The sequence below is a fragment of the Lissotriton helveticus genome, chromosome 12 (assembly GCF_964261635.1).
Source record: "Lissotriton helveticus chromosome 12, aLisHel1.1, whole genome shotgun sequence".
Classification (NCBI taxonomy): Eukaryota; Metazoa; Chordata; class Amphibia; order Caudata; family Salamandridae; genus Lissotriton; species Lissotriton helveticus.
The window spans coordinates 6339993-6365748 of record NC_136073.1 but is presented as its reverse complement, the minus strand read 5'-3'; the positions used below and the strand labels follow the sequence as shown (position 1 = coordinate 6365748).

Below are 25756 nucleotides of genomic sequence, written 5' to 3'. Positions count from 1 at the left end.
GGGCGGAGCTGACGGGCTCCTGATCCCTGTGACCGGACAGCGACGCCTTGAGGCCCTGCAGATCGGCCCTGACACACCGGGCATCGGCGGTGCGGACGCCTGGACACCGGCGCAACAGCAGGTTGGAAGCGGCTGCTGGGGGCGGAGGTGCCCGACGTCGGGGGACGGTGCGGCAGCCGCCTGGCGCCTTGCTCCTGTGGCTGCATTTGTGGAGCGCTGCCGGCCTAGTGCCCGGGGCACTGATTTGGAGGCGGGACTGTCGGACTTTGGCAGAGCTTGCCGGGCCTAGGGACCACAATCGTTGGGGGGGCCCTGGGACCGCCAGAAGGAGCCCCCTTGTGTCCTGCGGAGACCGGTGGCCCTGCCCCTGCGACCTCCCTGGGAAGACCGGCTGGTGCCGAGGAGGACCTGGGCCCGTCCTACCCCCTTCACGGACCTTGTGCGGCAGGCGGCCGGCGGGGACGATTTGGACGCAGTGCAGGATCCCTGGCGGCCTGCGCTGTTGGCGCCGGGGGCCTGGGGCGCAGGGCACCACTGTGGAGATAGTGGGGCCGGGTCCTGGCTGTGCTGGCTGGTTGCCCTCTCTTCCTTCCTTTTTTTGTCACTGAGCTGGGACCTACTGCCCGATTGGTTTAGTGGCGGACTACCACATTTGGCCTTGCTGCGGACCCAGGTTGGGTGATCCTGCGGGGTTGGTGGCGCCTTGATCACCGAGTCGCCGCCATGGGGAAGCCACAGAAGGGAGCGGGTGCTGCGCAGCAGGACCAGGTGGAGGATTCTTCGGACCCCCTGGATCAGCAGCAAACTGCGGGTGATCGGACGGCGGGGTTACAGCAGCAGCAGCTGGACCAGATTCTTCAGGCTATTGGGGACACGAGGGAGGCGCTGCGCCAGGACATCGCCCAGGTATCCACGAGCCTTGGCCTTCTGAAGGCAGACCATGGAAAGCTTGCGGACCGGGTCAAAGTCACAGAACTGGCGATAGCAACGCTGGAACCGGCCCAGAAGGCGTCGGATGTTGCCCTGGAGGACCTAACCCGTAGGGTGCAGCTGTTGGAACGGAGGGCGGCCGACGCGGAAGGGCGCAACAGACGCAACAACATCCGCATGGTGGGATTGCCCGAAAATATCGAGGGGGGCGATATGGTTGCGTACCTGGAGAGCTGGCTGCGGGACGTGGTGGTCACTGAGGGCTTGACGCCCTTCTACACTTTGGAGAGAGCTCATAGGGTCCCGGCGCGCCCACTTGCCCCGGGCCGACCCCCGAGGCCGGTGATAGCCCGGCTGCTCCACTTCAGGGACCGGGACCTTATATTGCGACAGGCCAGACTGGCTGGCCCCTATAAGGTGGACAATGCCTCTGTATCGATCTTCCCAGACTACTCCCAGGAGGTCCAACGCAGCCGCTATTCCTTTCTCGCTGTCAAGAGAGCCCTCCGTGATGAAGGGGTTCAATACTCTCTGTTGTTTCCTGCCCGCTTGAAGGTGCTGGTGGACGGAGTAGCGACGTTCTGTGATTCCCCGGACGACGCCTGGCAGTGGTTGGAGCGCTACAGAGCGGGCAAGGATGGCTCGGGTACTTGGACGGAGAGTGCAGAGACCCGGCCGAGACCGCGCAGGAGCAGGCGCAATCGGAGGAGAGAGCAGGGCAGGAGATCACCTTCAGCTTCTCAAACTGCGCAGGAGAGGAGAGACGCCCTGCAAGCGGTGTCGGACATTTCTGGAGTGGTGCGTCAGGCTCAGGTGGCAGACCCGGGATCGGGACAGGGTTCGGATGAGGCGGAACCAGGGGGCTCGGATGAAGCGTCGGACAAGGACCTAGGGGAGCAGCTCCGGGTCACGCCGCAAACGGCGGATGGCCTACTGGATGAGTGACTGCGAGCTGCTGAGTACCAGACAGTAAGGGGATCTGCGGGCCTGGTGGGGTGAACATACTGAGGGCTCCTGAGGTCCTGTGCTCTGGACGTCCAGAGGGGCAACTGTGCTCCGCATCTTATAGAGGGTGATGGGCCTTGGGCCTGATTGTTATTGTGGGGTGGTGCTGCCGGGGGTGGGATGGGGGAGGACTGTTAATAGCCGAGATCGGCACCTCTGGTGGGATGGGTTTTGGCTGTCCGGCGGGCTGGTGAGTGGACACCTCCTCGACCTCACGTATTTCGTGAGTCTCTGGTACTTCCCAGAGTTTCCCTCGTCTTCGGGGGTGGGGTTTGGATGGGTGACAACTGTTTGATGCCTGTTCTGGGGGTGGGTGGGAGGGGCGTTGGTTGGGAAAGTTATGGGGCTGTTGAGTTGCTGGGTATTGTCAGTGTGCCGGTGAAACTGTGGGGGTTTGGACTACGCTATGTGCCCATTGATGGCGGCTAGATTGGGACTGAATTGCATTTCCTGGAATGTGCGGGGGCTTAACTCCATGAGGAAGAGGTATAAAGTACATGCATATTTAGTCCGGAGGGGGGTCCAGGTGGCTTTCTTGCAAGAGACGCATTTAACTTTGGCGGAGGGTCAAGCGCTGCAGCGGCGTTGGAGGGGGCAACTCTTCTATACTACTTATTCTGCGCATGCTAGGGGGGTACTCATTTGGGTGAGGGCGGGTGTCCCCTTTCAACCGTTGATCACTAGAGTGGATCAGGACGGGAGGTTTGTGGCAGTGTTGGGGAGGCTGGATGGCCGGGATGTGGCGTTCTGTAGCGTATATGCCCCCAACTTTGATCAGGCAGCGTTCTTCTCCGTCTTGTCGAGTCGACTTTCAGATGTGCTCGTGAGTACGGTGTACATGGGTGGGGATTTTAACTCGGTGACAGATGTTGAGTTGGACCGTTCTCATCCGCCGCTGGCTCGATCGGTGGTGCGTAGAGTGGCTGCGGTCAGGAGAGACTGGCAGGACCGCTGGGGATTGCGGGACGCGTGGCGGACGTGCCACCCCACGGATAGGGATTATTCGTTCTATTCGGTACCGCATGATTTACATGTGCGTCTTGATACGTTTCTCTGCTCAAGTGGGGCTCAGGAGCTCACGCATGATTGCGAGTACCTGGCGCGGACCATATCGGACCATAACCCTTGCCTGCTTACGGTCAATTGGACCAGGCAGCGACAGCCGGTGCCTTCTTGGCGGCTGAATCCGTTGACGCTGGAGGACCCAGTCTTTCACGCTGACTTTCAGAACTGCATTGAGCGCTATTTCCTCGAGAACGCGGGGACGGCATCCACTCGAGCAATTGAATGGGACGCCTTCAAGGTGGTGGTGCGAGGCGCGAGCCTCTCGTCCACGTCGGGGGTTCGCAGGACGCTGTTAGCCGATATCGCGCGGGAGGAGAATGCACTGCGCCTGGCGGAGAGGAACAGCCACCCAGCGGGTAGTAATAGGGACGATGTGCTGGAGGCTCGGGAACGGGTGGCCACCCAGGTGGAGAGGCTCCGCTGTCATGACTACCGGGAATACATGGTCCGGGCGCATGCGGAGCGAGATCGGGTCGGCGCGCTGCTGGCCTGGCTGGCGACCCCTGCGACCAGGGGCACACCGATTCTGTCGTTAGCTACGTCGACCGGGGTCGTGGTCCACTCGCAACTGGAGATTAACACTCAGTTCCGGGAGTATTATGCGGAACTCTATCGGAGTCGGATGACGGCTTGCCCTGCGGAGCTGGATGCCTTCCTTGAGGAGGCCCGGCTGCCAAGGCTAGAACTAGAACAGGGCACTTCGCTTGGGGCGGCTATTACACAAGGGGAGATTAGGACGGCGATTAAACATATGGCCAGGAAGAAGACACCGGGGGGGGATGGTCTCCCTGTGGAGTTTTACGCGGCGTATGTGGATTTACTGGCACCTCACCTCCACCAGGTGTATGGGGAGGCCTGGGATCGGGGTAAGCTACCGAAGTCGGCACGAGAGGCGATTGTCGTCCCGCTGTTGAAAAAGGGCGGTGTCCCTACGGCTCGAACGGCGTATCGGCCGTTGTCGATGCTCACAGTAGACTATAAGGTGTTGAGCAGGATATTGGCGACGAGGCTCTCAACTCATATGTGCTCATTGGTCCATCCAGACCGGTCGGGATTTATCCCCACTAGGAACACCTCGACGTGCATACGGCGTCTGATACGAATTATGGATGTCGAGGGGGAGGGCCCTGCGGGGGCGGCGGCGCTGTCGGTGGACATTGAAAAGGCCTTCGACAGCGTGGAATGGCCTTATTTGTACCACGTGCTCCTTCGGTTCGGGCTGGGTGAGGGCTTTGTCCGCTGGACGAGGCTGCTATATGAGTCGGCCACTGCTAGGGTCCGGACGGGCCACTCCATATCGGCGGCGTGCGTGGTCGGGCGGGGCACTAGACAGGGTTGCTCCTTGTCCCTGCTCCTTTTCACTTTGGCGATCGAGCCGCTGGCGGCTCGGGCCCGACAGGGTCGGTCCTTTGCTGGAGTACTATCCCGAGGCGACATGCATTATATCTCCCTGTATGCGGACGACCTTTTGTTGTTCCTGGCGGATGTAGATTCGTCCGTGACGGGAGCATGTGCCTTGCTTCGTGAATTCGGGGACCTATCGGGCCTTCGGGTTAATTGGTCCAAGACCTGCCTCTTCCCCTTAGCCGTTTGCTGTGTTCAACCGGCGGAGCTGGACGGTCTGCGCTGGGAACCAGATTGCCTGCAGTATCTCGGAGTTCATATATATCACACCCATTCGCTACTGTACGAGGGGAATGTGGGAAGGGCCGTGAGGGGCATTAGAGGTAGTATGAGGTTTTGGCAGGTCCTCCCATTATCTGTCGCGGGGCGGATAGCCTTGTTAAAAATGGTGGTCCTACCGAGACTCCTTTATTTCTTCCGGACGTTGCCAGTGTGGATCCCATCTTCTTTCTTCCGCACTCTGAGGACCCTGGTGATCGGCTTTATTTGGGGCACTGGCAGGCGACGGGTGGCCCTGAATACTTTACTCAGGTCCCGGGATGAGGGTGGTATGGCCGTACCAGATTTCGAAGGTTATTACTTGGCTGCTCAACTTCAATGGCTCACGCAGGCGGTGGCGCGAGAATTCAGAGGACCGGACGGCCCACAGGGTCGGCTTGTGCAGCGCCATGTTCTGTCCTTTATTGTGCTCCAACAGGAATTACGGCTGGAGCAGCTGACCCTCGAGGAGCGTACTCTTCGCAAGTGCTGGTTGCGCTGCCACAGACGGGGGGGGGTGCCGAACGCCCTATGCCCCGGAGATACCACTTGGGATGTGTACTGCCATCCCGCACGGCGGTGATTGGTCGGCGCTCGCAGGCTGGGAGGACCTTGGGGTCCACATGCTGGGTGATTTGTATCGGGACGGTGCCTTGCTGCCGTTCGGTGCACTACAGGAGACATTCGGACTCCCGCGGGGTGACTTCCTGTTGCACGCGGCTCTGGTTGCTGGGATTCAGAGGCGTTGGAAGATGGGGCTGGTGGAGCCGCCCACGTCATTGGGCTGCCAGTACGTAGTGATGGCGGCTGGCACACATAAGGCCATCACTTGCTTATATAGGAGACTGGCGCTGGCTGAACCCCCTCCCCTTGATGGGCTGCGGGAGCGCTGGGAGGCTGACCTTGGACGGCAGATTCCGGAGACGACTTGGCCCCAACTAGTGCGTATGGCCTGGAAGGGCACCAGAAATGTCCGGTTCCAGCTGGTTCAATATTATACACTCCATAGGGCGTATTGGACGCCTGCCAGGATTCACCGAATCTTTGGAGGTGCGCAGTCGACCTGTCCACGTTGCGCTGTGGAGGACGCTGATTTTGCACATATGTTCTGGTCATGCCCGGGGCTCGGCTCATACTGGATGGATGTTTTCGCTTGCCTGAACGCGATCACGGGTCGGCAGGTTGATGCAGACGCGGGTGCATGCCTGCTACTTTACTTTCCCCATACTCCTGCCACTAAGATCACTAGTAAATTTTATGATTTGAGGTTCATAATGGCCAAAAGGGAACTTACCCTACACTGGAAATCTAGAGGGGGACCCAACTTCCTGAGGTGGCGGAGGTGTTTCCTGCAATGGGCCTCATCTGAGAGCACTCTCCGATTGCAATTGGCTAGGCGCGCAGCTAATGATAAAGCGATGGAGACAGCCAGGGCGTGGAGCGCACTAGTGATTGAGTTGCAGTCGCTAATGGAGGCTGATGATGGTGGAGAGACAGGCGAGCCGGCGAATAGGGCAGGGGATGTGGGACAGGGCGGGGTGGAAGCCGCAGGGTTGGAGGGAAGGAGTTAAACTGAGAGCCGGAGGCAAGGAGGGGGCGGATTGAGGGGGTTACCGGGTCCCGGGGTTGTGATGCTGGTCTTTGACAATGTTGGATTATACCGGGAGCTCTACGTGAGCGGTGAATAAAGGGGAGTGCCGCCCGCTGTGGCAATGTTTGACCAATCGGGCCGTACTAGGGGATGTGAGGCACACTGACAAGGGGGGGGTGGGGGTAGAGAGGGAGGTGGGATCTCATGTTTAGGAGTTGTTGAGCGGGTATGTGTGTGCAAGGCGGGGAAAATTGGTATTTGAGTGGGATGCTCTGAGAATTTAATTTGTCTGTTCTGTGTACAAAATTAATAAAAACAGTTTAAAAAAAAAAACAACAGAGCTGAAGGGAGCACAACCCATCACAGTGGAGCTGAATGGAGCGGAACCCATCACACTGGAGCTGAAGGGAGCAGAGCCCATCACAACAGAGCTGAAGGGAGCAGAACTCATTACAAACTAGCCGAACCCATCACACTGGAGCCCAAGGGAGCAGAACCCTCCACACTGGAGCTGAAGGGAGCAGAACCCATCACACTGGAGCTGGAGAGGCTGAACCCATCACAGTGGATCTGGAGGGGCCGAACCCATCACAGTGGAGCTGGAGGGGCTGAACCCATCACACTGGTGCTGAAGGGAGCGGAACCCGCCACAACAGAGTTGAAGGGAGCAGAACCTGTCACACTGGAGCTAAAGAGAGAGGAACCCATTACACTGGATCTGGAGGGCCCGAACCCATCACAGTGGAGCTGGAGGGGCCAAACCCATCACAGTGGAGCTGGAGGGGCCGAACCCATCACATTGGTGCTTAAGGGAGCGGTACCTGCCACAACAGAGCTGAATGGAACAGAACCTGTCACACTGGAGCTGAAGAGAGTGGAACCAATCACACTGGGGCTGAAGGGAGCGGAACTATCACACTGGAGCTGAAGGGAACAGACCTCATCACACTGGAGCTGAAGGGAGCAGGATCAATCACAACAGAGCTGAAGGGAGCACAACCCATCACAACAGAGTTGAAGGGAGCATAACCCATCACAACAGAGCTGAAGGAAGCAGAGCCCATCACAACAGAGCTGAAGGGAGCAGAACTCATTACAAACAAGCCAAACCCATCACACTGGAGCTGAAGGGAGCAGAACCCTCCACACTGGAGCAGAACCCATCACACTGGAGCTGACGGGAGCAGAACCTGTCACACTGGAGAAGAAGGGAGCAGAACCAATCACACTGGAGCTGAAGGGAGCGGAACCATCACACTGGAGCTGAAGGGAACAGAACCCTCCACACTAGAGCTGAAGGGAGTGGAACCTATTACAACAGAGCTGAAGGGAGCAGAACCATCACACAGGAACTGAGGAGGGCGGTACCTGTCACACTGGAGATGAAGAGAGCACAGCCTTTCGCACAGGGGCTGAAGAGAGCGTAAGCAGTCATACAAAGGGCTGAAGGAAGCGGAACACATTACACTGGGGCTGAAGTGGGGAGATCTCCTCCGTCTGGCGCTGAAGGGAGCAGAACCCATTACACAAGGCTACGCGGAGCGGTACCTGACACTATGAATCTAAAGGGAGCAGAGCCTTTCACACTGGGGATGAAGGGAGCAGAGCGAATAACACTGGGGCTGAAGGAAGCAGACTCCCTCTGCTGTAGTTTAAGGGAGCGAAACCCATCACACTTAAGCCAAAAGGAGAAACAAAACGCACTTTGTGGGGCTGCAGGTATGGAACCCTGCCACACAAGGACTGAAGCTCATACCTGGATTAAAGGAAATGAGCCCTGTGGTAATATGGCTAAAGGAGAGATGCACATCACAGGGCCAGAAGGTGCAAAACCTGGATACCCTCTAGGGTGACAAGCCGCCCTATACAAGTACCACTTGACCGATTGATTGACGTGTGTCAGGAGCAATTATAGAGTAATCTGTCATCCAATATTGTAACCAAACATTCTCCTAATGCGCCTAAATCCTGAACTACTGTACCCCTTCTATTCCAGCACTGGGACCCACATACAGCTCCTCTAATGCAACTCAATCCTGACCTACTGTACCCCTTCTATTCCAGCACTGGGGCCCACATACAGCTCCTCTAATGCACCTCAATCCTGACCTACTGTACCCCTTCTATTCCAGCACTGGAACCCACATACAGCTCCTCTAATGCACCTCAATCCTAAACTACTGTACCAATTCTATTCCATCACTGGGAGTCAATCTTGATCTACTGTACCCCTTCTATTTCAGCACTGGAAGCCATATACAGCTACTTTAATGCACCTCATTCCAGAACTACTGTGCCCCTTCTATTCCAGCACTGAGACCCGCATACAGCTCCTCTAATGCACCTCAATCCTGACCTACTGTACCCCTTCTATTCCATCACTGGGAGTCAATCTTGATGTACTGTACCCCATCGATTCTAGCACTGGGACCGACATACAGCTCTGCTTATCCGCCTCAACCATGACCTAGAGTATCCGATGTTATAGCACTGGCAGCCCCCCACCCCCAACATACACCTCGGCGAATACGCCTCGTTCTTGACCTGCAGCACTACATGCAGTTCCAGGACTGAGACCAACTAACAGCTCTGTCAAGACACTTCACTGGGCTGCACTGCCTCCTGCTACCCTGCCACTGAAATGAATGCACAGCTCTGCTGATGAACCTCAGTCCAATCTACTGCACAACCCCAAGACGGTCCTGGGACCCACGCACAGCTCTGCCAATACATCTCCATCCTAGCTTGCAGCAGTTTTCTCTCTCTCCCAGTACTCACCTCCATGTCGGGCATGAAAAGTTGGGGTTGCAGGCTAGAAACACCACACAGCATGGATCCCGGCCCCTGGCGCTCATACTGGGGGTACCTGTCCCCTCCTTCCATGGCAGGGTGCACAGAGGGCATCAGGCTGGCCCCAGGAGCATGTTGGCAGGAAGAGGCATGGGGCCCCTACGCAGGGAGTCCATGCAGCGAATCTTGGTGGTAGAGCTGGTTCCAAGCATGGCCTGAGGAGAGAAAGAGAGACGGTGTGAAGCCCTGAATAAGGACAAGATGGTAGAAACATGTCCAGCTGTAAGCCAAGCTAGGGCGAACGCAGAGTTTCCAGCTGGAACCCTGGGTGCTTCTATATGTAAATACAATTGTACAGCGGGAATCACTGACAGACATGGAAACCTTCATTCTACGCACTATCAATGTTCTGGAACAGTAAGAAAGACTCAAGCAATGCAGGCCTGAGTGCAAAAAGAAATGGTAATAGGGTTAATAGTTCTGGCCTAGAGAGACTTTAGCTGTCTGTTTCCAATGACCTATTGTCTACAACACAATACACTGAATGGGCTTTTGTTTAGCCCTTTGCTCATTAATTTGATGGTTTTATCGTTTATCTCAGTTCCCTGTTCCTTATTCAGTGGTTTTCCACCCCATTTGCCCTGCCTATGTAGCATTTTCTCATTACATTATTTACTATATTACTGAAATTACTACAGCATGATAGGATCACTACAATACGACTACTGAAATAACTACAGCATGATAGGATCACTACTATTCGGCTACTGAAATCAGTACAGCATGGTAGAAATCACTACTGAAATTACTATAATACTATAGAAAGGACTCTGTGGCTACTGAATTCACTACCACAAAATAGGAATCATTTCTATATCGCTAATGCACAAAAGAAATAACTGCTATACAACTACTGAAATGACTACAATGCAATACTATACTATAACATGACACAAATTGCTAGTATACAATTGAAATCACCCCAACACAACGGACATCACTACCGGAGACTAGAAATTACTACTATACTAGTGAAATCACCACAGCACAACAGAAATCGATTACTGAAATAACTACAACAGAACAGATATCACCAGTGAGACTATTAAAATCACAACAACACAACTAAAATCACTACTGTACTATCAAAATAACTGCCATACCTCATGTTCCAACACAACTATGAATATCCCTTTTACACAAAACTCGAACTCACCAAACACCCTGTTAGGATTATCACTAGCATACAACTGTCGAAACTACTTCCATGCTACTGATAGCAGTACGACTACTGAAATTAAATAACTACTACGTGACTGTCACTACTTCACACCTGCTATAAATATAAATCACTATTAGCAGATACTGAAAAAAACTCCCCATACCACTACCACCAAATCACCAACTGGGGAGCAAGTTACTGCAGCCTGAAAACCAGTGCATTACATTTTAGAGGAGCTAAAAAACTCCGCTATAAGACAAATAACATAGTTGGTAAAAGGAAAAAAACGACAACATAATCTGTATTTGCCCGTATGTAGTTCGGTTCGGTGTTAGCAAAGACCTTTTCATTTTTATAAAATTATATATAATAAACGTAGTTACATGGACGTTGAGCCAGACCTCATCATCCATTGGTCTGCAGTTCTGTCATTCCCATTTTCTGCCACCCACTACACCATAATGTGATGTATTCCTATAGGTTCTGTATCGATCCCCCTATTCCTGACCCTGTTCTGGTTAACGAGTTAACTAGCAGCCATCCCATGATGCAGAAACCGTTATCTGATGAGGCCGAACTACGGCACAGGAACGTGTTATCTGATTAGGTCATAACGCTTGCCATCTAATTAGACAAGCGATATTCCTCCAGCCCCTGATAAGGCATACGGAGTTCTCAAAACAAATCAAACCTATGACAACCTGGGAAAAACCCTGCGGCCATTGTTTTGATTTCACCGAGAACTTCAGCAAAAGAATGTGCTAACGACCAAGTCGTATGACATCCTTATTGACGTATCTATGTCCATCCTTATGTCAATCTCGGCACCTTACAGGTATAAATATTACCGGTATTGCCTTAAGCAAACACACGCGGTGGTGACGAGATCGGAGCAGCCAGACTTGCCGAAGCCCAGAGCAGAGCAGACCCCGCTGGCGCAGCCCCGCCTTCCTGACGCGCTGAGAACGAGACGCTGCTTTCTCCTGCCGAGAAATCCAGCTCCGGCGCTTCCGGGTAGCCCTCGCAGGCAGCCTGGAATATCGAGACCAGAGACGAGAGATACCATCCCTCATTCATCCTAGATTCCAGGTACAGAACTGAATAACCCCTTGCAGAGAATTCTTGAGTCAGTCACTTGGCAAAACAAACTTAACTTAAACTGTTACTTTCTATTCCCGCCCACGTATTAGGCTTAGGTCAGGTACACTGGGGTAGGCGTAGTTAGAAACACCAGTTGAGTACGATTAGTCAAATGTATATGTGTATGTATCTATTTTATTCATTTTAAACCACCTTATGGCTTAGAAACCATATAAATGTTTTTACAGTATTATTTTATACTTCTGCTTTTATTGTATGCACTTTACTTAACCATAAGTATTGCGATAATATCGATCCATTTCTCTTGTATGAGAAAAGAGACTGATCAATAAATACCATCTTTTATTGAACACGCCCGTCTCTTCCTTTTCTCTACAATCTGGTGAAACTAAGAATGCACGTACTGACTGAGTAAAATAAGTTGTCTTTTGTTTTCACACGACTCTAGAGATACACTCTTGATTAGGGGAGAGCAAAGTTGTCATGTTCTATGGTTGTCAGAAACTAAATCCCTTCTTGTCTATCCAGGGAGGTTCAACTCCTCCTTGCCTATTCGAGAAAGTTTCTAGTGAACTCTGAGCTAGCTGGCAAACCCAAAACTTTAAGTCTAATATCGACAGTAGAAGACCTAGTTAACGTCTGGTCTAGGCCTATACTATTGAAGGTATTATTCCAATGCGCAGAGCCTATTGGGATAATAGGAACTACACTACAATAAGGCATGGGCAGCCCTCTTCCTCAACTAGATACCTTCACTGTGAGTGAAGGCACCGTCCTTTCACAGGGAGTACATACGCACAGCGTAGTTCTCCCCAGTGCCAGGATTTACCATGGCAATGTATTTACAATTGGATTAATATATAGTGCTTGCTACCCCGGACGAGGCATTGAAGCGCCTTACGCCGGATAGCACGCTGCTCTGGAAGCCAAGGGTAGTGGTTAGTCCAGTGTCGCGTGTATCGCTGGTCAGTGCGGTTAGTCTTGTGCACTCAAGATAAAACCAGCACACGTATTCACAACAGTTTCTTTTTGATAGGTTACATTAATAGTGTTCATCACATGGGTGTAATCGCTGAGCGAGGGGAGGTATTGTTAATTTGCCAAGATATGAATTTTAAATGAGAGGTTGTGACCTTTGAAAAGAGTTGTGGGTTGTTTGCAAAAATACATAGGTTAAAGGATTTCCGCCATAACTTGGAAATGAGACCATCCCAGTAATGTGTTATGCCGATGATACGGTTTTATTACATCCGACGCTGGTCGGCCTGCAGAGACAACTGGACGCATTCGCCGAGCAAAGAAGGTCCAACTTTTGGAAAATAAATACGGACACAACTAAGGTAATGGTTTTTACAAAGGAGATGGGACAGAAGAGAAGGCCTAAGGGGTGGCTAAATGGAGTTCTAGTAGGGGAGGTAAAAGAATATCGCTATTTTGGCCTTCTTTATGGATATAATCTTAATTTTACGTGCATATAGATATACAGGAAGGGGGGTTAAGCCCAGTGCAGGAGCATTATTTAGGATGGATGTTGCACTGGGTCATTAATCCATCGAAGTGCTCAGAGAGAAATACAATTCAAAGATAGGGAGTTTGCTGCTGTTCTGGTGTGAGGTTTTCCCATGCAATGCAAATCATTGAAATGAATGGAAGAAATGGTTGGGGCTACTCAGAGGAACTGTAAACAGTGCACTGAGACTCGAATTGGGCGTAAAAAATGTCCTATTGAAGAATATACAACGCTCCTTAGTGATTGACTTGGCCTTCTTGGGGCGGAAGAGGGCTCCTTAAGGCGAATTATAAAATCCAGCTATTTTATATATAGGAGCAAACCTCCTGTAAGTTAAGGCTTCCTAAGATGTTGCAGTAGGGGAGAAACTCCAAGGGCTGTCACTCACACAGCAGAAGCCAACAGTAAAGCGTTTAGTTAAGGAGGGCTCTAGGAGGAACGATATATTCAGTCTTACTTGCGGGATATACAGAGCACACACATACAGAGGTGGGCATAAAAGGTAAGATTGGGGCAAGTATTGGCTTTTACACAATGGAAGCTGGTCCAGTGACTCGGGATGGAGAGCGCTATGAGTGCCTTCCGTCTACGGGACCACTGACCTTTTAGCATTTACTGATCATTTGGTTCAGTTTTGTAGCTACTAGAAGAACGCTGTTGCTACCGACGTTTAGATTGACTCAGAATCAACATACAAAGGTTCCTGCAATTCATTTTAAAATTTGATACTATACCTGTGCGTTAGGCAGTGGAGAACGGCCTTTACAATACGGTCGTTACACTGCGGTACGTTTACATCGCGGACATTACAACGCAAGTCGTTACAACGACTTGCGCTGATGGCACTCTAAGCTAAAGAATAGTATGATTTACTATCCCAACTCCTTCACTACTGTTACGTAGGCTGGAGTTGGAATAGTAAATCATTCTATTCCTAAGTCCAGCGCCCTCCAGCACAAGTCGTTGTAACGACTTGCGTTGTAACAAACGCGATGTAAAATACTGCGTTGTGAGTGTATGCGTTGTTACGTCCTACATTCTTAGGCAGTAGGGAAATTCTTGGCCGTTGTTCAGGATCAGTTAAGAAAACAAGCATTGGAAATGCAATAGGTCTCGCATTAGGAAAGTTTGAGCTATTGGTCTTATAAATGACATTTTTTTCATTTATGTTTTTTTTTTAAAATAGCTAAATTAATAGCTTTGTCATTTACAAGCCAATAGTTATAACTTTCGCAAATGTGACACCTATAGCATTTGTAATGCAACATGTTTTGTATTTACGTGACTTAGATGTATTGATATTACAAATAACAATGGTTTTTGATTTTTTTAAATAATTAATACTTAAATAATGTATTTAATTTGTAATGGCAATAGCTTAAACTTTTGTAAATAACTTTTGTGAAGATTATGTTCAGTGTTTTTTATTGTGACGAAAATTCAAGAATAGAAGTGAAATATTAACATCTTTTTGTGATTTGTAATAAAGCTTGAAATCAGCTTGAAACATTGAAAGAACATATTTGAACCAGTGATGCTGTGGTGGTGCTGAGTGATGCTGTGGTTGCGCTGAGTGATGCTGTGGTTGCGCCGAGTGATGCTGTGGTTGCGCCGAGTGATGCTGTGGTTGCGCCGAGTGATGCTGTGGTTGCGCTGAGTGATGCTGTGGTTGCGCTGAGTGATGCTGTGGTTGCGCTGAGTGATGCTGTGGTTGCGCTGAGTGATTCTGCGGTTGCGTTGAGTGATGCTGTGGTGGTGCTGAGTGATGCTGGGGTGGCACTGAGTGATGCTGGGGTGGCACTGAGTGATGCTGGGGTGGCACTGAGTGATGATGTGGTGATGCTGAGTGGTGCTGTGGTGGTGCTGAGTGGTGCTGGGGTCATGCTGAGTGATGATGTGGTGATGGAAAGGGAGAGAGGTAGAGGGAGAGTGAGAGAGTGAGGGGAGGGAGAGAGAGGGAGGAAGAGAGGGAAGGAGGGAGAGGAGAGGGAGTGGAGTGAGAGAGGGAGGGAGAGAGAGAGAGAGAGAGAGGAGAGCAGGGAGAGGGATAGAGGAGGAGAGAGTGAGAACCATGTTATCGACTCCAGCACCATGAAACACCAGGAAGGCACGTTTGGTTTAGGAGCTTGATGCATAATTAAAAAAAACAAGCAAATAAATGGAAGCACTCCTCATGGAAACGGGGAACCTTACAGGCTAGATTTTAATTGTGGTCAGGAACTGTGAATTAAGGGGATTCCGCCACGCAACATTACACTGTAGAAGTTGTGAATACAACGTAACTGGGTGTAGGCAGAGAAATTAGGTCAAACAAATGATATTCCGGAATACACTTCAGTCTTGAATCCGAAAATTTAGGTAGTACACTGTAAATAAACATTTAGGATAATGCTAAGTTTGGCAGGCACATTGTTGCTGAGCAGCCGAGTGCTTTGCAGTGGCATGCTCAGTGTGAGGCAGTACAATTTACACTGCGACTACAACAAGCATTGGGGTGTATTAGTCAAACAAAGACGCAAGCACAGTGTGAGGGGGCAACGCAGGGGGGAGGATTACAAACGCCACGGGAGAGGGGAGCAATTGGAGTGCGGCGGAAGCATCAACGGGCTGGGAATGCGTGGGGGGAAAGGGGCGCAACACGGTGAAATGGAGCGAGCTGGCCACGCGCACATGCACGCAAGCTTGCAGCCAGGGAAAACAGGGGTAGCAATTTGAAAAGCCCCTGTACAAAATGTCGAGCAAGCTCGACCTAAAAAGACCATTGTGCTGCTTATATGGAGGGCTCTGGCTATCCAATCCGAGCATGCTGACTCCACCCGCTTTTGTATTGGAATGCATGATTCTTACAGCCCTTTAAAACCTATCATTTAGATGTTTGTTTAAAGGGACCTTTACCAATCAAGTTTGAAATAATGCAGTACGCGTGGTACTTTCAAGCTGACAAATCATATGGCCAGGCCTTTTGTACAATATGGTTTAATGCATATACAGTCGAAAAAGTATTGTAGACACTGTATTCAAGTTAAAATTACCTTTGTTTAAATGCACGCGCGGCACTGCATCCCCAGATGTTGATCGGAAATGATTTTTCGGCATGGCGTATGTTCAGCCCCCAGTTCCCTGCACAAGAGTAGCGGAAGAAAGTAATGCTGCACTGAACTTTCCATGATAGCTAGCCCTGCAGTGTGTTTAAGACATTAACAGGGTGTTCATGTAACATATGATGCTCTGCTAAATTTTAAATCGCGGCTGGCATTGCATCGTATGTGTGACGTTAACGTGACATGTAATACTGGTGAGCAATAGAAGGGAGCTGGTAAATGAATTATCAGTAATATGCTCCTGCTCCTAGATTCACCTAATGGGCAACGATACTGGATGCGTGAAGTCGTGGTGCGGTAATGAAATACCCATTCCCGACACTGATACAGCATATGTGTAGCTGTAATATATAGTTATCACGGAGGTGATGGTGCAATCGGAAAATGGCTGCGAGGAAGACGGCCTCATGCTTTGTTAATATAGCGCTTTTATATCCAACAATAGACTCATTCATTACGGACAAAAGGGGCTGCGCGGCAAAAAAAACAAAAAGTGTTGGGCAGGCTGGTGGCCTGAGAAGCGTCCGTGAAGCAGGGGGCGGGGAGCCAACCCTTTGATGTAGCTCACGGCCTGGCGGCCGTGAAAACAAGAAGCCATCAACACACTCCGTTATCGTGACTGTGCACAAATTCGGCCCAGCCAAGTAAACCGAGTCAGACAAGTCATTGGGCGACATTGCTCGTTTAGCTGTAGAAAGTATTTCAAACATGCACCGTCTGCCTGTGTTAATGTTGCAGCCAATCAAACCCTAAACTCGGCATGAAGGTGGCTTTCATAAATGCACAAACTTAAAATTTCGCTCACAGACACTGCTTGGAGCTGAATTCAACTGGCTCGGTGAAAGTCATTCTTTGAAGCTGAAACTCTTACCCTCCGAAGTTAGCTTGAAAGTTGCAGTTAGCCATAATCAATTACAAAATGTAATCAAAATTGAAGAACGTGGGTGAAAGTACGGCCGGCCGGCCGCTCGATGTTGTTTGGGAGGAGTGAAAGTGAAAGTACGGCCGGCTGTGGAAGTGAATAATTAGGGGAGGAGAGGCAGAGCGCACGCTGGGGGAAGCTTGTGGGAGGGAGGCTGGTGGCTTTGAAGTGCAGCGCACAGCTTCAAATGCCTGTGGGAGGGAGGCTGGTGGCTTTGATGTGCACATGCTTTATGTCAATGCGCTTGCGCATTGAGATTGCTTTTCACGGGCACTGGATGAAATCGAAAGTTTGGTTAACGTCTGGATAAGCCCCTATATTCTCGCAAGCTCAATGCGCAAGCGCATTGACGGGCAAGACCTAAAAAGGCTTGCCGTATTAGGGAGATGGAATGGGTATAGGGAGGTTGTTATGTTTTAGTTATACCCCCAGACAGAAGAAAGGGTATTGCAAGGAAAGGTAATATTTCTTAATAGTAACAGAACGTGCACTTTGCCGTCTAATCTTGCACAAAGGAAAAAGCATCCACTATACATTCATAACCGATTATTTTTATTATAGAAAATTCTAATGTCTGTTATAGCTAAGGGTATAGGGTTCAGAGAGGACTGCTGAATTATAACCTCTCCCCTATTACCACGTCATTTCTTTTTTAACATAGGAAACCGTTTTTGACCATGGTGATTCTTTCATCTAATGTTATAAATTACATGACCACCAGATAAAAATACTAGTGTCCATGAAATTATTCTATTATTGCACCGAATTGGATTCTATTTTGCATAGATGAAATGTTCGCCTGGTAAAGTCTGTCGTTTTAATATGAAAAGGGGGAGATTTTATCGTTTTTAGACACAGAAGGTTCATGGTTAAAATGAGTACTTGTTGATTTCAAATAATTGTAAGTGGACGGGTAAAAGAATAGTTGAATGTTAGTACCAAATACATTTTTTAGTTGAAAAACTATACATTTTTAAATATGATCTGAGCTATGTGTGTATATGAACTGTTTGTATGGCCTATTTAGGCAATGACATCAAACTATTGATAAACTGAAACTAAAAACAGATTACAGCAAGCTTGATTCTGACTTAGAGAAGGTTGTGGTGCGAGAAGGAAGGATGGGAGGGAGGGCCATTTGAGAGCACAAAGGAGGCAACAATTAGAGGTTTTAAGAAAAGGTCACGTTTCATTCCTGGATTTAGAAATAAAGAGATGTCTTTTTCTGATAGCATGCAGCTTGAGGATGCCAGGCTGTAAAAAGAAGCCTTACTTGTATGTGGAGACTCTACGATATTATGCACTTTTGATAGCACTGGAGTCAGGTGAGTCGTCTGCACGCTGCTAAACGGGGCTACCACTAAAGCACTGCTTCAGCAAAGACTGCTGATTAGTACAGGGATTGAAAGCATCCAGCATCAGCAGGACGCATGAAGCATACAGCAACAGCTAGACGCATAAAGCGTACAGCAACGGCTAGAGGCATAAAGCGTACAGCAACGGCTAGACGCATAAAGCGTACAGCAACGGCTAGACGCATAAAGCGTACAGCAACGGCTAGACGCATAAAGCGTACAGCAACGGCTAGACGCATAAAGCATACAGCAACAGCTAGATGCATAAAGCGTGCAGCAACGGCTAGATGCATAAAGCGTGCAGCAACGGCTAGATGCATAAAGCGAACAGCAACGGCTGGACGCACAAAGCATACAGCAACGGCTGGACACATAAAGCGTACAACACCGGCTAGATGCATAAAGCATACAGTAATGGCTGGAAGCATATATAGGGAATATCGAGAGAATTAGGCTGTGCTCAAAGGAAGCAGTAACATAAAGATCAAAGCAATATGAGACAATATATGGGTTAATAACACAAACACCGAAAAGCATATTCTGCCGATGCTGGAGAGGATGTCTTCTTAAGCTCACCCTCAGGTTGAGCTCCCAGTGTTAATCCACAAAGCACAGAGGGGCCCATTTTGAATGGCTCTAGTTTGACATTGCACAAGATGGGCGGCCTCCCCAGACAGTGGAAGTTATTGTCTGCATTTGTGTGGCTGGAAGGAGGAGAACCAGACATTGAGGGAAGGAGGATAATGACAGGGCTCTCTTTAGAAATCCAAAAGACTTTGTTGGCAAGGGGCTGCATACTACACTTCCTAAAGCTCTGCACCTTGCAATATGGTCCATCATAGCCACTGAAGGATTCTGTTAAGATCACAGACCACAAGATCGAAGGCCGAGTGGTTTGCAAATGTCACCAGACATGCGAGATGGCAACACTGGGCCATACAACACACCACCATGTATTTATTTTTGCATGCATCAGCAACTTAGTGTGCTTTCTGAGACAAAAAATAAAAGATTTTTGCTTTCAGCCAATGTTTTAGCTTTTTTGTTGATGAGGGCTCGGCGGCTTCCACAACAATAAAGGTTTGAAAAATACATGAGAAAATAAACACTGACAAAGCCAAGAGGCTGGTAGGCATCGGCAGACCCCATTGATATGCCAATGCTTGGTGTTTTCCTTTCTGTGCTTACTACATCATGGCAAGTAAAGTCTTTTGAAGATGGCCCCAGCCAGGAAAAGCAGTACAATCCTATATGTGCACCATGGCAGGGAGCAGGGGGGGTCTGGTATCGACTCCCAGCCCTGCAGGTTTACTGTAACTCTCAGCACTGGGGCAGGCGGAGGGCAGACTCACTGGCGGGACACACTCTCCTGAATCCAATATTTCGTGTTAGTTTAAGGCAGCCGGGCAGACAGACATCAATAAGTGTGAAGGCTGTACTCTACTGGAGTGTCCCTAAGGTGGGGCGAGCTGCCTGCCAGGGAGCATCTTCCCTCACGGTGGGCACAGGGGGCACCAGGTTCTTACTGACAGCTGTGCCACTGTGGTGGAGTGATGTAGAGGTTGTGTTTGTGGTGGTGGTGGTGTCTTGGATTGCTGTGGGTTTGCAAACTGCGGCTTCAATGCTGTGCTTGTGTTGTCTCATTGAAGTGCCACCCCTGAAGTGCTTTGAGGTGCAGCAACAGTGTTTGAGGCACGCAGGGAGGTTTGTTGCTGCTGTGCTGTTGTGGGCAGGCTACTGCGTGATGCTGGTTTAGTGCAACAGTCGGGCAGCTGCATTACTGCGGCTTCAGTGCCAGGGCTGCGGTGGTAACCCTCACTGGAGTGTTCCAGGTGCGCCAGGGCTGCGGCGGTGACCCTCACTGGAGTGTCCCTGGGGCGCCAGGGCTGCGGTGGAAACCCTCACTGGAGTGTTCCAGGTGTGCCAGGGCTGCGGTGGTAACCCTCACTGGAGTGTTCCGGGCGTGACAGGGCTGCGGCGGTAACCCTCACTGCAGTGTTCCAGGTGCGCCAGGGCTGCGGTGGTAACCCTCACTGGAGTGTTCCAGGTGCGCCAGGGCTGCGGTGGTAACCCTCACTGGAGTGTTCCAGGTGCGCCAGGGCTGCGGTGGTAACCCTCACTGGAGTGTTCCAGGTGTGCCAGGGCTGCGGTGGTGACCCTCACTGGAGTGTTCCAGGTGCACCAGGGCTGCGGTGGTGACCCTCCCTGGAGTGTTCCAGGTGTGCCAGGGCTGCGGTGGTAACCCTCACTGGAGTGTTCCAGGTGCGCCAGGGCTGTGGCGGTAACCCTCACTGGAGTGTTCCAGGTGCGCCAGGGCTGCGGTGGTAACCCTCACTGGAGTGTTCCAGGTGCACCAGGGCTGCGGCAGTAATCCTCACTGGAGTGTCCCTGGGGCGCCAGGGCTGCGGTGGTAACCCTCCCTGGAGTGTTCCAGGTGCGCCAGGGCTGCGGTGGTAACCCTCCCTGGAGTGTTCCAGGTGTGCCAGGGCTGCGGTGGTAACCCTCACTGGAGTGTTCCAGGTGCGCCAGGGCTGAGGTGGTAACCCTCCCTGGAGTGTTCCGGGCGTGACGGGGCTGTGGTGGTAACCCTCACTGCAGTGTTCCAGGTGCGCCAGGGCTACGGTGGTAACCCTCACTGGAGTGTTCCAGGTGCGCCAGGGCTGCGGTGGTAACCCTCACTGGAGTGTTCCAGGTGCACCAGGGCTGCGGCAGTAACCCTCACTGGAGTGTTCCAGGTGCGCCAGGGCTGCAGCGGTAACCCTCACTGGAGTGTTCCAGGTGCGCCAGGGCTGCGGTGGTAACCCTCCCTGGAGTGTTCCATGTGTGCCAGGGCTGCGGTGGTGACCCTCCCTGGAGTGTTCCGGGCGTGACAGGGCTGCGGTGGTAACCCTCACTGCAGTGTTCCAGGTGCGCCAGGGCTGCGGTGGTAACCCTCGCTGGAGTGTTCCAGGTGTGCCAGGGCTGCGGTGGTGACCCTCCCTGGAGTGTTCCGGGCGTGACAGGGCTGCGGCGGTAACCCTCACTGCAGTGTTCCAGGTGCGCCAGGGCTGCGGTGGTGACCCTCCCTGGAGTGTTCCGGGCGTGACAGGGCTGCGGTGGTAACCCTCACTGGAGTGTTCCAGGTGCGCCAGGGCTGCGGTGGTAACCCTCACTGGAGTGTTCCAGGTGCGCCAGGGCTGCAGCGGTAACCCTCACTGGAGTGTTCCAGGTGTGCCAGGGCTGCGGTGGTAACCCTCACTGGAGTGTTCCAGGTGCACCAGGGCTGCGGTGGTGACCCTCTCTGGAGTGTTCCAGGTGTGCCAGGGCTGCGGTGGTAACCCTCACTGGAGTGTTCCAGGTGTGCCAGGGCTGCGGTGGTAACCCTCCCTGGAGTGTTCCGGGCGTGACAGGGCTGCGGTGGTAACCCTCACTGGAGTGTTCCAGGTGCGCCAGGGTTGCGGTGGTGACCCTCCCTGGAGTGTTCCGGGCGTGACAGGGCTGCGGTGGTAACCCTCACTGGAGTGTTCCAGGTGCGCCAGGGCTGCGGTGGTGACCCTCCCTGGAGTGTTCCAGGTGCACCAGGGCTGCGGTGGTGACCCTCACTGGAGTGTTCCAGGTGGAGGGCTGCGGTGGTGACCCTCACTGGAGTGTTCCAGGTGCGCAAGGGCTGCGGCGGTAACCCTCACTGGAGTGTTCCAGGTGCGCCAGGGCTGCGGTGGTAACCTTCACTGGAGTGTTGCAGGAGCACCAGGGCTGTGGTGGTGAACCCTAGCTGGAGTGTTCCAGGTGCACCAGGGCTGCGGCAGTAACCCTCACTGGAGTGTTCCAGGTGCGCCAGGGCTGCGGCACTAACCCTCACTGGAGTGTTCCGGGCGCGCCAGGGCTGCGGTGGTAACCCTCACTGGAGTGTTCCGGGCGTGACAGGGCTGCGGTGGTAACCCTCACTGGAGTGTTCCAGGTGCGCAAGGGCTGCGGCGGTAACCCTCACTGGAGTGTTCCAGGTGCGCCAGGGCTGCGGTGGTAACCTTCACTGGAGTGTTGCAGGAGCACCAGGGCTGTGGTGGTGAACCCTAGCTGGAGTGTTCCAGGTGCACCAGGGCTGCGGCAGTAACCCTCACTGGAGTGTTCCAGGTGCGCCAGGGCTGCGGCACTAACCCTCACTGGAGTGTTCCGGGCGCGCCAGGGCTGCGGTGGTAACCCTCACTGGAGTGTTCCGGGCGTGACAGGGCTGCGGTGGTAACCCTCACTGGAGTGTTCCAGGTGCGCCAGGGCTGCGGTGGTAACCCTCACTGGAGTGTTCCAGGTGCGCCAGGGCTGCGGTGGTAACCCTCACTGGAGTGTTCCAAGCAGATACGGGGAGGGCAGGCCCTCAGGCACAACCAGGGAGGTCCAGGCCCTCAGGCACAACCGGGAGGGCCAGGCCCTCAGGCAGATCCGAGGAAGGCCAGGCCCTCAGGCAGATCCCAGGAGCCTGGGGACAACCGCGCTCTCTGCTACCCAGAGCAGGACACACAGGGCCTGTGGGCAACTGCGCCCTCTGCTGCCCAGAGCAGGACACGCGGGGTCTGGGGACAACTGAGCCCTCTGAAGCCAACTGCGCCCACTGCTGCCCAGAGCAGGACACGCGGGTCCTGGGGACAACTGCACCCTCTGCTGTCCAGAGCAGGACACGCGGGGTCTGGGGACAACTGAGCCCTCTGAAGCCAACTGCGCCCACTGCTGCCCAGAGCAGGACACGCGGGTCCTGGGGACAACTGCACCCTCTGCTGTCCAGAGCAGGACACGCGGGACCTAGGGACAACTGCGCCCCCTGCTGCCCAGAGGACACGCGGGCCTGGGGACAACTGCACGCTCTGCTGCCCAGAGCAGGACACGCGGGTCCTGGAACAACTGCACTCCTGCTGCCCAGAGCAGGACACGCGGGACCTGGGGACAACTGCACCCTCCGCCGCCCAGAGCAGAATACGCGGGCCTGGGGACAACTGTACCCTCTGTCGCTCAGAGCAGAACACGCAGGGCCTGGGGACCACTGCACCCTCTGCCACCCAGAGCAGGACACACGGGGCCTGGGGACAACTGCACCCTCTGCCGCCCAGAGCAGAACACGCAGGCTTGGAGATAACTGCACCCTCTGCCGCCCGGAGCAGGACACGCAGGGCCTGGGGACAACTGCACCCTCTGCCACCCAGAGCAGGACACACAGGGCCTGGGGACAACTGCACCCTCTGCCGCCCATAGCAGGACATGCGGACAACTGCACCCAGTGCTGTCCAGAGCAGGTCAAGCGGGGCCTGGGGACAACTGCACCCTTGCTGTCCAGAACAGGATATGCGGGGCCTGGGGCGAACTGCGCCCCCTGCTGCCCTGAGCAGGACACGCAGGGCCTGGGGACAACTGCACCCCTGCTACCAAGAGCAGGACACGCGGGGCCTGCGGACAACTGCGCCCTCTGCAGGACACGCGGGGCCTGGGGACAACTGCACCCTCTGCAGGACATGCAGGGCCTGGGGACTACTGCACCCTCTGCAGGACATGCAGGGCCTGGGGACAACTGCACCCTCTGCAGGACGCGCGGGGCCTGGGGACAACTGCACCCTCTCTTGCCCAGAGTAGGAAATGCGGGGCCTGGAGACAACTGCACCAACAGCTGTCCAGAGAAGGACACGCGGGACCAGGACAACTGCACCCTCTCCTGCCAAGTGCAGGACACGCAGACAACAGCACCCACTGCTGCGCAGAGCATGACACGCGGGGCTTGGGGACAACTGCACCCTCTGCTGCGCAGAGCAGGACACGCGGGGCTTGGGGACAACTGCACCCTTTGCTGCGCAGAGCAGGACACGCGGGGCTTGGGGACAACTGCACCCTCTGCTGTCCAGAGAAGGACACGCGGGACCTAGGGACAACTGAGCCCCCTGCTGCCCAGAGGACACGCGGGCCTGGGGACAACTGCACGCTCTGCTGCCCAGAACAAAACACGCGGGTCCTGGAACAACTGCACTCCTGCTGCCCAGAGCAGGACACGCGGGGCCTGGGGACAAACTGTGCCCACTGACGCCCAGAGCCAGAAGCGCGGGGTCTGGGGACAACTGCACCCTCCGCCGCCCAGAGCAGAATACGCGGGGCCTCGGGACCACTGTACCCTCTGTCGCTCAGAGCAGGACACGCAGGGCCTGGGGACCACTACACCCTCTGCCACCCAGAGCAGGACACACAGGGCCTGGGGACAACTGCACCCTCTGCCGCCCAGAGCAGAACACGCAGGGCCTGGGGACAACTGCACACTCTGCCACCCAGAGCAGGACACACAGGGCCTGGGGACAACTGCACCCTCTGCCGCCCAGAGCAGGACACGCGGATAACTGCACCCAGTGCTGTCCAGAGCAGGACAAGCGGGGCCTGGGGACAACTGCACCCTCTGCTGTCCAGAACAGGATACGCGGGCCTGGGGCGAACTGCGCCCCCTGCTGCCCAGAGCAGGACACGCAGGGCCTGGGGACAACTGCACCCTCTGCTACCAAGAGCAGGACACGCGGGGCCTGCGGACAACTGCGCCCTCTGCAGGACACGCGGGGCCTGGGGACAACTGCACCCTCTGCAGGACATGCAGGGCCTGGGGACAACTGCACCCTCTGCAGGACATGCAGGGCCTGGGGACAACTGCACCCTCTGCAGGACGCGCGGGGCCTGTGGACAACTGCACCACCTGTTGCCCAGAGTAGGACATGCGGGGCCTGGAGACAACTGCACCAACAGCTGTCCAGAGAAGGACACCCGGGCCCAGGACAACTGCACCCTCTCCTGCCAAGTGCAGGACACGCAGACAACAGCACCCACTGCTGCGCAGAGCAGGACACGCGGGGCTTGGGGACAACTGCACCCTCTGCTGCGCAGAGCAGGACACGCGGGGCTTGAGGACAACTGCACCCTTTGCTGCGCAGAGCAGGACACGCGGGGCTTGGGGACAACTGCACCCTCTGCTGTCCAGAGCAGGTCACGCAGGGAGTGGGGGCAACTGCACCCTCTGCTGCCCAGAGCAGGACACTCGGGGCCTGGGGACCCTCCTCGACCAATGCTCCTTCTGTGCACAACTCTGCCTCAAACTACCATCATCAAACACCTCAAGGACCCTCCTCGACCAATGTCCCTTCTGTGCACTGCTCTGCCTCAAAGTACCATCGTCAAACACCTCAAGGACCCTCCTCGACCAATGATCCTTCTGTGCACTGCTCTGCCTCACAGTGCCATCGTCAAACACCTCAAGGACCCTCCTCGACCAATGATCCTTCTGGGCACTGCTCTGCCTCAAAGTACCATCGTCAAACACCTCAAGGACCCTCCTCGACCAATGATCCTTCTGTGCACTGCTCTGCCTCACAGTGCCATCGTCAAACACCTCAAGGACCCTCCTCGACCAATGATCCTTCTGGGCACAGCTCTGCCTCAAAGTCCCATCGTCAAAAACCTCAAGGACCCTCCTCAACCAATGATCCTTCTGGGCACAGCTCTGCCTCAAAGTACCA

General features: G+C 53.4%; 1 protein-coding gene across 2 annotated transcripts in view; it reads right to left on the bottom strand.

Annotated features, from left to right (window-relative positions):
• The window catches only part of SBNO2 (strawberry notch homolog 2), a 324007-nt gene that overhangs the window by 268061 nt on the left and 30190 nt on the right, over positions 1-25756 (bottom strand). For both annotated transcript variants that reach the window (XM_078669941.1, XM_078669940.1), the window contains exon 2: positions 9032-9258. In XM_078669941.1, the coding sequence (XP_078526067.1) occupies positions 9032-9157 (126 nt within the window). In that variant the 5' untranslated portion in view covers positions 9158-9258. The remainder of the gene's footprint in view (positions 1-9031; positions 9259-25756) is intronic.